The 11974-nt window shown below is 41.1% G+C and overlaps 1 protein-coding gene across 2 annotated transcripts in view; it reads left to right on the plus strand.

Moving 5' to 3' along the window:
- Positions 1–10568, plus strand: part of LOC110528956 (contactin-3) — a 69453-nt gene extending 58885 nt beyond the window's left edge. Inside the window, exons 15-23 of one of the 2 annotated variants that reach the window (XR_016497528.1) lie at positions 256–414; positions 510–659; positions 1155–1225; positions 1592–1845; positions 2255–2364; positions 5194–5380; positions 5539–5651; positions 6115–6280; positions 6824–10568. Coding sequence is in view for 1 of the 2 variants with exons in the window: in XM_036983344.2 (XP_036839239.1) it covers positions 256–414; positions 510–659; positions 1155–1225; positions 1611–1845; positions 2255–2364; positions 5194–5380; positions 5539–5651; positions 6115–6280; positions 6824–6930 (1298 nt within the window). In the remaining variant the exon portion in view is untranslated. The remainder of the gene's footprint in view (positions 1–255; positions 415–509; positions 660–1154; positions 1226–1591; positions 1846–2254; positions 2365–5193; positions 5381–5538; positions 5652–6114; positions 6281–6823) is intronic. The other variant, XM_036983344.2, reaches the window with a different exon arrangement.
- The last annotated feature ends 1406 nt before the right edge of the window (positions 10569–11974 follow it).

The raw sequence follows: 11974 nt of genomic DNA on the forward strand, positions 1-11974 counted from the left end.
CCATGTCCCTGTTCGGTGTTAGTGATCCTGTGTTCATAATCACTTCTCAGCCTCACATATCACACGTCTGAATTAAAGGCCCCTGTGAAGCCGGACCAAGGACACAGCCCTTAATTAGATGGAGTGTGATGGCCTTGATATGTAACAGGGTCAGCAGTAAAGGCAAGAGCATAATGAGTTGGGAATGGGAGGGGTGGTGGTGGTGTTGTGAGCCTGGTGTGGAGGCTCACTTTGCTAATTGTCTGATTGAGTCAGGTCCCCCCGGGCCCCCGGACACTGTAGCGGTGGAGGAGATCACAGATAGCACAGCCCAGCTCTCCTGGAAACCTGGTAGGGACAATGGCAGCCCTATCACCGGCTACATCATCCAGGCCAGGACACCCTTCACTGTGGGCTGGCAAGCTGTAGACACAGGTAGCTAATACACCTAGCATACAGTACAGAACAGAGCACACCTTAGCCATGCTTATGTAGATGGTAATGTTGAACGCTCTCCTTTCCACTTCCAGTTCCCGAGGAAATCAATGGCAACACGTTGACAGCCACTGTAGTGGGTCTGAATGCCTGGGTGGAGTATGAGTTCCGGGTGGTGGCCCGCAACAGTGTGGGCATGGGAGAGCCTAGTCCAGCCTCAGCCAAGACCAGGACAGAGGATGCCAGTGAGTGTCACTCCTCTACTCTCTTTAAAATACATATGTAGACACACACACACACACACACACAAAGTGATATACACAGAACCCTGACATCTGACTTTAAATGCTGGTTGAACCAGTTGCTAATGTGACAGATTAAATGTGATGGACCATTTACTTTGGGTAAATACACATCAGGATGCACATGAGTGATCCGCAAATCTTTTGTGCAGAGCCATCCACAAAACAGTTGTCAAGTAAAATGGCATTTTCTGACTATTAAACTTAACAGCTAAATCAAAAACGAAGTTGTTTATTCATTGTGAGACTTGCTATTCGAGTAGGAGGATATACTCCAAAACATGTTGGGTCGTTCGTATCAAGGGAGAAGTTGTGGTTTGTAAAATGAAAAAATATTCTGGATGCATTTTAAAACTGTCGTGGGGCTAGACTTATAGACCTGTAGTTCAGCTATGTTAACTGCCTTCTAATTGCTTTCCTTTGGGCTTTGCCTTACAGTGCCTGATACAGCTCCCACTGATGTTGGAGGTGGAGGCGGCACAAAATCTGAATTAGTGATAACTTGGGAGGTAAGTCATCTGTCAGGTTTTACTGCTCTCTCCATAGCCTGGTAATGGTTTTGCTTAATTGTGCAGAATTGAATGGAGCAATTTTATGACCTGCACTAGAGCCAGCCCCTCCGTTCTGGGGTCTGGCCTCGGAGTGCCAGCCCCCAACGTGATTCAACTCCGGGAAAGAGATTGTTTCTTTGAAGCCCACTTCATCCACAATGATGTACCAATGCAGGGAGAAAAGGATCTGTGGGTTGTGGTGTAGGGGGGAAAACGCCGCATCTAATCATTGCAGCTCGTATTGAAGCCCTCTTTGGCGGGTGCTTGAGGACAAAGGCAGGGGTGTCAGTGTCTTTGTCTGTATGCGTTTTAATATCACTATAGTTTTGTGTTTCGCTCCCAGCCCGTGCCTGAGGAACTGCAGAATGGAGAGGGCTTCGGTTACATCATCGCCTTCCGGCCACTGGGTGCTGTCACTTGGACGCGAGTGGTCATCTCCACGCCTGGGGTCGCCCGATACGTCTTCCGCAACGACACCATCCCGGCCTTCTCTCCGTTCGATGTGAAGGTTGGGGCGTACAACAACCGCGGGGAGGGGCCTTTCAGTTCCATAGCCACAGTGTTTTCAGCAGAGGAAGGTAAAGGCAATGGCAGCCAGTGGAACCACGCTCAAACTGCTCCTAATCTTTTGTATTCTGGAGGCACGACCTTGAATAGTAATGATGAAATAAGTTGGTTCAGACACTTTTCCCCCTCTCAAGCTGGGAGTTTCAACTTGATATTAGTTATTGTTATTGCAGAGGTAGATTACAGGAAATCCTAGCTGACACTTACTACACTGGGCTGTCAGTGAGGTACTGTGTTAATTGAATTTGCCGTGAAGATAGTCTTCCCTAATGTCAGTCACAGATCCCATTAAAAACCAAGCCCAAGCAATATAGCTCTCTCCAGTGAAACTACAGGTCTATTCTCTGCCTGCTTCTGCTTCCTATTAGTGTGTTTGATGGTGTTGAGTGAGTGGTGCTCACCAGCTCTCTATTTCTGCAGTCCCCAGTGAGGCTCCTAAGAGGGTTTGGGGCAGGAGTGTGTCTGCAGCTCAAATTGAAGTGATCTGGGAAGCCCTCCCTGCCACCCCTGAAAGAGTGCTGGGTTATGAGGTAGGATTCTCTCAATTTGCTCAATAAATAACCATACTTGCATTCTAAATAGTAGACATTTTAGGCATGTGAAAATATAACGGTTTATAGTATGTGAAATTTCAAGTATTCTTTAAATGCCAGGTTATTACTCATTTAGGCTTTTCATCGGGTAGAATTTGCTGAACACTTTTGAGGAAGAGAATCATCTCTCCAGACTCACGTGTGTTTGACAAAAACTGATAATCAGCCGATAATGAGATAAGATGAGTACCGCTATACCAAATGAACAAATGGCGTAAATGAATGCAATTGCGCATTAGATGACGCATTCTCAGGATGGGTGAGCCTAGTAGCTTGATATTTGTTGCTTACTGCATCCGTTTTGACTAAACAGTATGTTCTGAATAGTATATGGTATGAATAGTACACATTATGTAGTTGTAGTAAGTAGTAGGCAAGACAGATTTCGGACACGGCCAGACACGTTCTGATGCCATTTCTAATATTTATATGCAAATCAGTAGCTTTATTTAAACTATTTTAAGACGATTCTTGAAATATTCCCTGGAGTGCTGTGTAAATGTAACATTTCACTGAATAAGATATCATGAGAACTTCTATAACGTTGACAACAGCTTGTAAATAGTATAGTATGTTCACTCCTGTACCTGTACCTGTAGGTAACTACAAAAATAATGGAAACACTTGAGTAAATTAGGGATACAGAGAATATTGACAGCAGGTGCTTCCACACAGATGTGGTTCCTAAGTTAATTAAGAAATTAACATCACATCATGCATAAGGTCAAAAATGCTGGGCACGCCATGGCTATGCCTCATGACAATGCCCCCATCCACAGGGCACGAGTAGTCACTGAATGGTTTTATGCGCATGAAAACGATGTAAACCATAGGGCATGGCCATCTCAGTCACCAGATGTTAACCAAATAGAACGCTTATTTGAGATTCTGGAGCGGCGCCTAAGACAGCGTTTTCCACCACCATCGACAACACACCAAATTATGGAATTTCTGGTGTCACACTGCTCCAATAGAGTTCCAGACACTTGTAGAATCTATGCCAAGGTGCATTGAAGCTGTTCTGGCTGGTGGTGGTCCAACATACTATTAAGCCACTTTATGTTGGTGTTTCCTTTATTTTGGCAATTGCCTGTACATATACATAGATATATATATATATATATATATATATATATATATATATATATATATATATATATATATCACATTGATTAAAGGTCAAAAAGGGTGCTTATATTTGTCTTGTTTCACAAATGTACATGTGTGTAATCTGTACAGTGTTTGGTGAACTGGAAATGTTATTTTCTGTGTATATCCCACTCCCCCTGAGACACCCTCAGAGAGTGGGTGTTGCTTAAGGGTTTATCATAGTCCAAAACACACAGCAGTGTTCGAGAATATTGGACCGTTGGCTTTCATACTTTTCGACTACTCAAGCAATTTCTCCAACTAGTGTCAACACATTCAAATGAATGGAGGATGCGTCCCAAAGCCGTGTTGGTTGGGAATTGTGGGGAGGTGCCCGTTCAGCTGTGCGTCTCGCTCGGATAGTGTTCTCAGAGCCGCCTAGCTATGTCACATTGGGACACCAGACTATCGCGTCTCAGCTTCCTGCGGACTATGATTTACGCTTTATACACTGCTGCTCTGAAGACCACCCACCAGAGGCTTCTGAAACCTGATGAGGATAGCTATCATCCATCCATTTAAGAACACATTTTTTTCCCAGTGCTCTTTCAATCCCTCTCACCCCTGCCCCTTGGCACAAAACCCATGGTTGCCATGGCAACGGCTATATTGTGTAGATACAATAGTGTTATCATGTCACCAAAAAGGATTTGAGAGAGAGGCGCTTTTACGGAGGAAAGCTGTTGTTATGCATCTTAAACCTTAGCCATTGGGTACAGTGGAGGTCATAAGATTCTGAAAGACATCATAGACAGATGCATTAGTGTTGTTTGTTTCAGTATCCAAACAGGCAGGATAGGTCTAAACTGATTTGCACAATAATAGGCCCATCATCTACAGTATGGAGCTAGTTTTTAACTCCAGAACAGTATGTTGTTTTGGGGTGAAAAATAGTATCTAATAGATTCATTTAGTTTCATAGCAATACCAGGAATATAGGAGTGCGGGTAGACTTCACTTTTTCTCTCTAATTATGTATTGACTTAACTCTGTCACTTAATACCAGAGACATGAATATTGTATATGACCCTAAACTAGCATTGGATTATTTCATTTGCTTAATCAAAAATCTCTTCACCTGCATCGTTAATTGAAAGTTAATACCCTCAAGGGAACTAATTAAGCACTGTGCCTCGTGTTAGAGAGAATACAATATTCATCCATGCTGTTGCTGGATGTGTTCATTTCTAAGTACAGAAACTGTATTTTAATCATTGAAAGTACATATTCCCCGTGAGGGGAATATATTTTCTTTTACCAAAAAGAGGAGATCTAAAACATAGTATTGACAGAATATCCCTATACTTTGTCACACAAGCACTTTGTCATATTCTACTTTCAGGGTTACTATTGGTGCCTTTGTAGAATGGCCATAGGGTAGAGAGGATGGTGTATCAGCAATTGAGGACCTAGATATTGAAAAATGTATTATTCAGTGGGAAGCTAGTCCCCTACTGCACACTAAATGGCATTACAGATTAGATGAGGAGGAGTGAGTTCTAATAATGTGATGAAATTAATCACTTGTGTGAGTTAATAAAAGTCCCCATGGCTAGGATTGAATTTTTCCTGTCTGATGTCTCAACCTCTTGTTGTTTTCTTTCCATTGGTAAACAGGTGGTGTATTGGGAAGATGACACCAAGCCTGACACAGTAGGCAAAGTGAGAATCTCTGCTAACTACTCAGCAGTCAACGTGACTGGACTGAAAGCCAACACACAATATTACTTGGCTTTGTGTACCTTTAACACTGCTGGGACAGGGCCACAGTCTACACCCATAAACGCCACCACCAAGAAGCCACGTGAGTGAATCTCATCAGTGGGTTTTGTGACTATTGTACATTCAACTTCAAAATGTAAGCAGAACTGAAACTCTTTCGTTTTTTCCAAGCATACACACATTGCTGTATATGAGCATCTCTCTTTTCTTCTCTCTTTCTTCATCACTACCCTCTCGCAGCACCTGGCCAGCCTCCTCTGAACGTAGAGTGGACCATGATTGGCTCTCTGCTCACTCTGCACTGGGATCCTGTCATAGCCATGGAGACGGAGGCAGAGGTCATCGGATATCTTGTACGTCTCATGTCACTCTAACTCTATTATTTTGTCAAATACAACACAACCATCTCAAACGCAATCTTTCAATTAGTGCTGCTTTGTGTGGGTTGTTTGATTTGAAAAAAGGAAGAAGCAAAGAGCAGGTAGTTGGTCGGGGGTGTAATGAAAGAAGTGTATTCAATACCATCGCCTCTGGTCAACTCAGCCATATTGATAATTAGTGGCTCACATTGGTAGGGTTGTCCACAGGGACAGAACATCCACAGCTTCAATCAGCCAGCCGCGCTGTACTGTCACAAAGCATCAGGATTCATCTTATCATCCAATCAGCAAAATCTAGTCACTCTCCTAGTTTGAATTCCCCCACTCCTCACCGCTCATTTTAGCCAGTCTTTCATTTTGAGGTTGTCTGTTTTTGCAAAGTTACTGTGTGTTGCTACATTTTTGTATTTTGGGGGTTTTGCATTGCTGCTTCTAGGTGCTGTTGAGAAGACACCGGGATAATGAGGTAAACAGCATCATGACGAACAAAACCAGGTTGGAGCTGACGCTGTCTTCCAACGACAACTACCTGATCCAGATCAAGGCCCTGAGTGAGGGCGGTGAAGGTGTGGGCAGCGAACCCATCCACATCCACAAATTAAGTACGCTTGCCATCTCCTCTTCCTGTGTCCATTGATCAAGTTTTGGCGATGATTCAACCAGCCGAACAGAACATTTATTTTGGCCTCGTTGCACCCCTCTTCGACCATGTGTAATATACTTTTTTTGGGGTGCAAGAAAGGCAACCTTTTTAAAAATGCATGTACGGTGCAATCCATCTCTGCCATTGGGTTATTATTCCTTGTTGACTGCACAGCTCGGCTGTGTCTAAAATAGTTGAATGCCCCTCCCGCTGTGCAAAATTGAAACAGGGTTCAGTTTTCTCTAAAGAGATCTGCTCTAATGTGATATAAGCCTTATCATCTCTGTATACTTTAATGGCCTATCCTGTTGAAAGTCATTAATAATGGAGATATGGAAGCACTATATAATTCACAGTTACTCTTTGATTTATGACGACTTGTCAGCCAATTTTGCAGATAGAGACAGAAAATGCCCCGCTTTTTGCTTTAAAAAAAAAAAAAAAATTGTGGAATCTTAAGTTCTTGAAGAGCTTCTCTCTTACTGGTGGTTTGTGGTTTCAGGCATGGGCGCACAGGGCTCGGGAGCGTCTCGGCTTAGTCTGCTGTCGCCGTCTCATCTCTCTGCAGTCCTCGTCAGTGCTCTCATCCTCCTCAGCTCCTCCTGGTGATGTCTGGTCACAGCCCTCCTACCGATCCTCCTCTCTCTCCCTCTCCTCTAGGAGGCTGCTCCTGCATTCACCCTCAGTCGGAAGGGGCAACGGGTGAAAACTCTCTGTGGCAGTGCTGGACAGAACAGGATTTTTAAAAGGGCCATGCATTGAGGATTTCAATAACGGACCGATAGAGAACGTGAATTTGTGTGCATTATATTTTACAGTATTTCCTCTCATGTCATAAGTGCCGTCATGCTGTAAAAACATTTTGGAAGTGTTATTTTGTTTTTGCCAATGGAATATACTTCAATTTGGGAGTAGTGATGTCTACATTCTATATGTTTGATACTGATCCTTGAAGAATACTAATGCCTTAAATCCATGTAGATACCAAAGTAGTTGACGAAAAAAAAAGGTTTCATTGTCTTTATTTCATTCATTTATTGGTCTTTCAGAGGTAATCTGAGGTTTTAAAAAATGGTTTTTACCAGGTGGAGGTACAGTATGTTCACATACATTTGTAATTGTAGGGTTAGCTGCTCAATGGAGAGATGTGTTTTGGTTTATATGGGTCAGATGGCCTTTGATATAGTAGCTAACTGTAGATGGCATTTTGGATTATTATTATAAGAAGTTGAAGAAGTAGAACTTCAAAAGGTAAAAAAATATATACTAACTAAGTTGTGCAGCTGACAACATGCCCAGACTTATTGTAAATTGGCTACTATAGCATATAAAACCAGTTTTACTTGGTGAACCGAATCAAAAAATATTCTATCAAGTGATTTTTGTAACTGCAGCTAGAACCTTACCTTGTATGTTTTGTGTTTTGAGCTTTGTTAACTCATCAGGACCAGGGCTGGATACTAGATCGATTACTTGTGCCTCTAGCCCACTCATCTCTGCATAGTGAAATAGTATTAGGCATCTTATAGAGCTGTTGGCTATTGAGCTTTAGACCCCCTCTCTACAACAAGCTGATGGGACTTGGCATTTTGGTCTGTATCTCAAGCTCCTCTAAATAATTGATGCAAATCACAATGAATTCGGTGAAATGTTAAAGTCCCAGAAGGAATAGAATCATGTGGTGTTGCCACTTGTAATATTCTGCATTCAAATGACCTCTAAATGCTAAATAAGTCTTACCGATTATCCAGAATTCAGATCACCGGTCTGCAAAATATATATAAAGTATACATGTTTGAGTACAGGACATATTAGTGCCTTCACTGCACATGCATATCTTTCATATTACAAATTGAGGGACATACCCATTCTTTCTGGATCAGTTTTTTGGAAATGAATTATCAGACGGATAGAAACGAAGTAACTGAGTGGGGTGAATGTGAAACCCCATTAATGGAAATGGGTTGATGATTCCAATTTTAATTATATACTGGAACACCTGATATAACAATGGGTTGAAAACTTTATAGAAGTAGAGATGGATCCGACTGTATGTAGTGTGGAAGTTTGGTCTACGTTTATGGTCTGGTGAGATCCTGTGAATAATACATCTATGATTGGATCTGCAGCACAATTTAGCAGCTATTAAAGCCTCTAAATAAATGATGTAACGTTAAAGGAGCTTTGACTGGAAATAGAGGAAAAAGGTTGGCTGCTGTCATAATGTCCCTCTCTGCACACAATGAAGTACATCCTGAGCTGCTAGACTAGACACAGTAACTGCTAAAGTACTTCGATTAGCCTGATGTTGAGTGAGAAACTGGTTCCTGTTCATGTTGTTGTCTGATGGGTCCTCCATCATAAGTCATCATTCTGGGGCCACTGGTGTAAGTTTGGACTTGCAGTAAACACTCGACTACTGCTATAAAGAACCGTGCCTTCACTGAACTTGGGACTGATTAGGGCTGGCTGAGCTATGATTACATTGTTGTGAGACTGTCCCCGTCGTCTGCGTTTGCACTCATTTCCCAAAGTCGAATGAAAGCACAAGGAACTGATCCAAGGTGACTGTGTGACTGTGTCCCTGCTCAGCCACCAGAACAGGTGTGCAGTCCCTAGAGGCCCGTAAAGCCCAAGCAGCGGACACAATCAGCCTATCTGCTCCTTCAGTGGTTTCATAAAGGCCTGTGCTCTTTGATTAGACTGCTGCAGCCCAGTCAATAGGATATTGATTTTCCTGCCCCGTTATTGCAGCTGTCACAATTCAGATGCTTGATTGACTGATGCCGAGGCTTCCTGTTGCGCATGTTTTTGTTGGGTACAGTTGGAGATGTTGGCAGATGTCCTTCCTCACTCAAAGTTAAAATCATAAGAACACAATGTAATATACAGTACATGTTTTTTTTTTAAATAAGAGCTGCTATGAGAAACTGGTGTTTTAGGTAACATCCCCCTACTAAGAACTTTTAACGGATTCAAACGGCTCCACGTTCATAAGTGATCTTACTGACTTTCATATGAAAATGAACAGCATTTTGTTCCTCTTTTAAGCTGAAATCCGCATAAGGGAAAACAGCACCCCTGTTCGCCCCCGGCACATTTGTTATTGTTTTGTTTTTGAAACGGAGGAGAGGAGCATCCAGCATCGTAGTAAAAAATATCGAAACACATACTCTGCCGTTCTATTGTGCGTGCAATGAGGTGCAATGAGAAAACGGTGTTCGTTGTTTGAAGTAACTTTGTTGTCGTTATATCGCAAATGGACATGGCAGTTTCATCATTACGGATTCCAGGTTTAAAGGTCATGTGTTGGTTAAGAAAGGGAGCTAGTCATTTTCCTTTGTCTTTTTGACTCTTCAGCCCTTTTTTTGAAAAAAACGTCCATCCTACGCTGAAGATTTGCATTGATATAGCAGTGATAGCCTTTGCTTTTTCTCCAAATGATGAACAATAGGCTTTTTAGGTGTCAAACTGTCTGTGGATTAAGCCTGTGTAATAATACTACTATAAAAAAAAGTACAGTGCAATGTCAGTTCATTTCAAGGATAAAACCTTGTAACACAGTGTATAATACAAATAGTGTAACTCGTAGACCTTATCCTCATTCCTGTACCCATCACCTGATCATTATTTCTGTATGCTGGTTAGTAGAATAGTGTATACTTACCAGTACACATCCCTCACACAGTGCTAGAGTATGTGGATTTACAAATGAGTCCTTTATCAAACTTGGCCAGACTATCCTATAATCTACGTAGCTATAGTTCTAAGTACTTGTTCCTTGCTGACTGTAAAATAGAGGGGGAAATGCTGTACCTTTTCTGGCCTTGTACTTTGTTAATTAATTCTAAATGCAATCTAAGACCGTTATGTTAGCCATCAGGTCAACTGAGTTTGATTTTAAAGGATTCAACTTGATATGATAAACACTGATTATGGTTACTCAAATATTCGCTTTAGTTCTGACAAATGTACTTGGTCTAATGTAAATAGCTTGCATATATATTTTTAAAGCTGGCCTACAAAGACAACCTACTGATATTTTATACAACTTGTGGCCCTTGATTTTAATACTGATATTTAACCCATGATCTCCATGAGATAACTGACCTATAGAACTGCGTTTTCATATTGAAAACTAACTGTTTTGTCTTGTATACTAAAATTGTGCATGTGAATCATTGTTTTGTGAGTTTGTGTTGAATTTTCTAAAATTGTAACTTAATAAACTGTTAAAATGTTTACGGTGGCAAGTTGTTTGCGTTCAAGATCCCCTTCTTTATTTAAAGCACTGCATCTGTGACAGTGTGGTCTTTTCCACTTCCACATTAGACAGTTAATGGTTTTCCAGCACCATTTGACCTTTTAATATTCATCATAAGGGACGTTTAGTATGAAAACAGCAGGGATTTATTATTTGGCACCCATTTGAGGTTTGATCGTCTTCAGCAGCCCCATTCAGTGCTGTTAACATAGCCATTGTAAATCAATTTGATATCTTGGCACAATTTCAGAGTGGTGATAGAATTACTGATATGTAAGTGCTGGATTATGCAGTGTTTTTTTTTTACATGCACTGGTAACGCATATGAATGCCTAATTGGGTCGAAGGCAGTTCCCTCATGTAATCTAATTCAGGGATCGCAAAGTTCAATAAATCTTGGGGAAGCTGTGCTCCAGGGATTCACACATCAATGATAAGCTAGGCTTTTTAGTCAGTGGGATCCAAATAGGATTACTTTTGCCATAGCAAATTATAGAACAAAGTAGTGCTTCTGCATGTAATCACTGTTCACCATCAGGGAGTGTGTACAGTGTTCAATAGCTTTCATTTCTGCCCATATTAACTACTGTAGCTCAACACACACACACACACACACACACACACACACGCCCAATATATTGCTTAATCACTTAATTACTTTGAATTTAAATGTGAACTAATGCAATTCACCAGACACTGTATGCATCTTCATTTTTAGATTGTCCTAACCTAATGGACGTAGTGTGGAGATACAAGCAAGTGGAATGTAATCTGTACAAACTAGCAATATGCATTACGTTTTAATCTCTTTGCCCTTAAAACGTTTTAATGTATTAAAACATGTCCTAAATACATTCATCAAAAGATCACTGCAAAAAGATTCATACAAACATACAGTCTAAGCCGACAAAACAGAAAGTTAGTCTTTAAAAAAAAAAAATGTATCCAGTAGATCAATATATTTTCTTAGCAGTCACTAAATTATGACGGAATACAACTATCAAAGGTGCAGAATTGTGCGAAGTCACTCTGCTTTTATGCAAATGTCACCAGACAATTTTATACACATCAAATCAAATATAATTCCTGATCAAAAAGAAAATGGAAATAAGAGTATTGTGTGCAGGATGCGTTCATCAGTATCATCACAATGCAATTCCATATATTCAACACAAAGGCTGGTCTGCTAAGATATCAGTAGACTTTCCATCGGCAAGCAGAAACACAATCCCCAATAGAAATAAGGAAAGGTGAATACGTAAAGTGGAGGAACACAACTGATATGAATATACTTTATAGGCTTCAGTCGACGCCATAGCAATGCTCTGTAATAGAAAGTCAACATTTGGGAGATGATGATTTAGGAGTAACCAAAGTTACTTAGAAGTC

This window comes from Oncorhynchus mykiss, chromosome 7 (genome assembly GCF_057628025.1).
Source record: "Oncorhynchus mykiss isolate SJ-2025 chromosome 7, ASM5762802v1, whole genome shotgun sequence".
NCBI classification, from domain to species: Eukaryota; Metazoa; Chordata; class Actinopteri; order Salmoniformes; family Salmonidae; genus Oncorhynchus; species Oncorhynchus mykiss.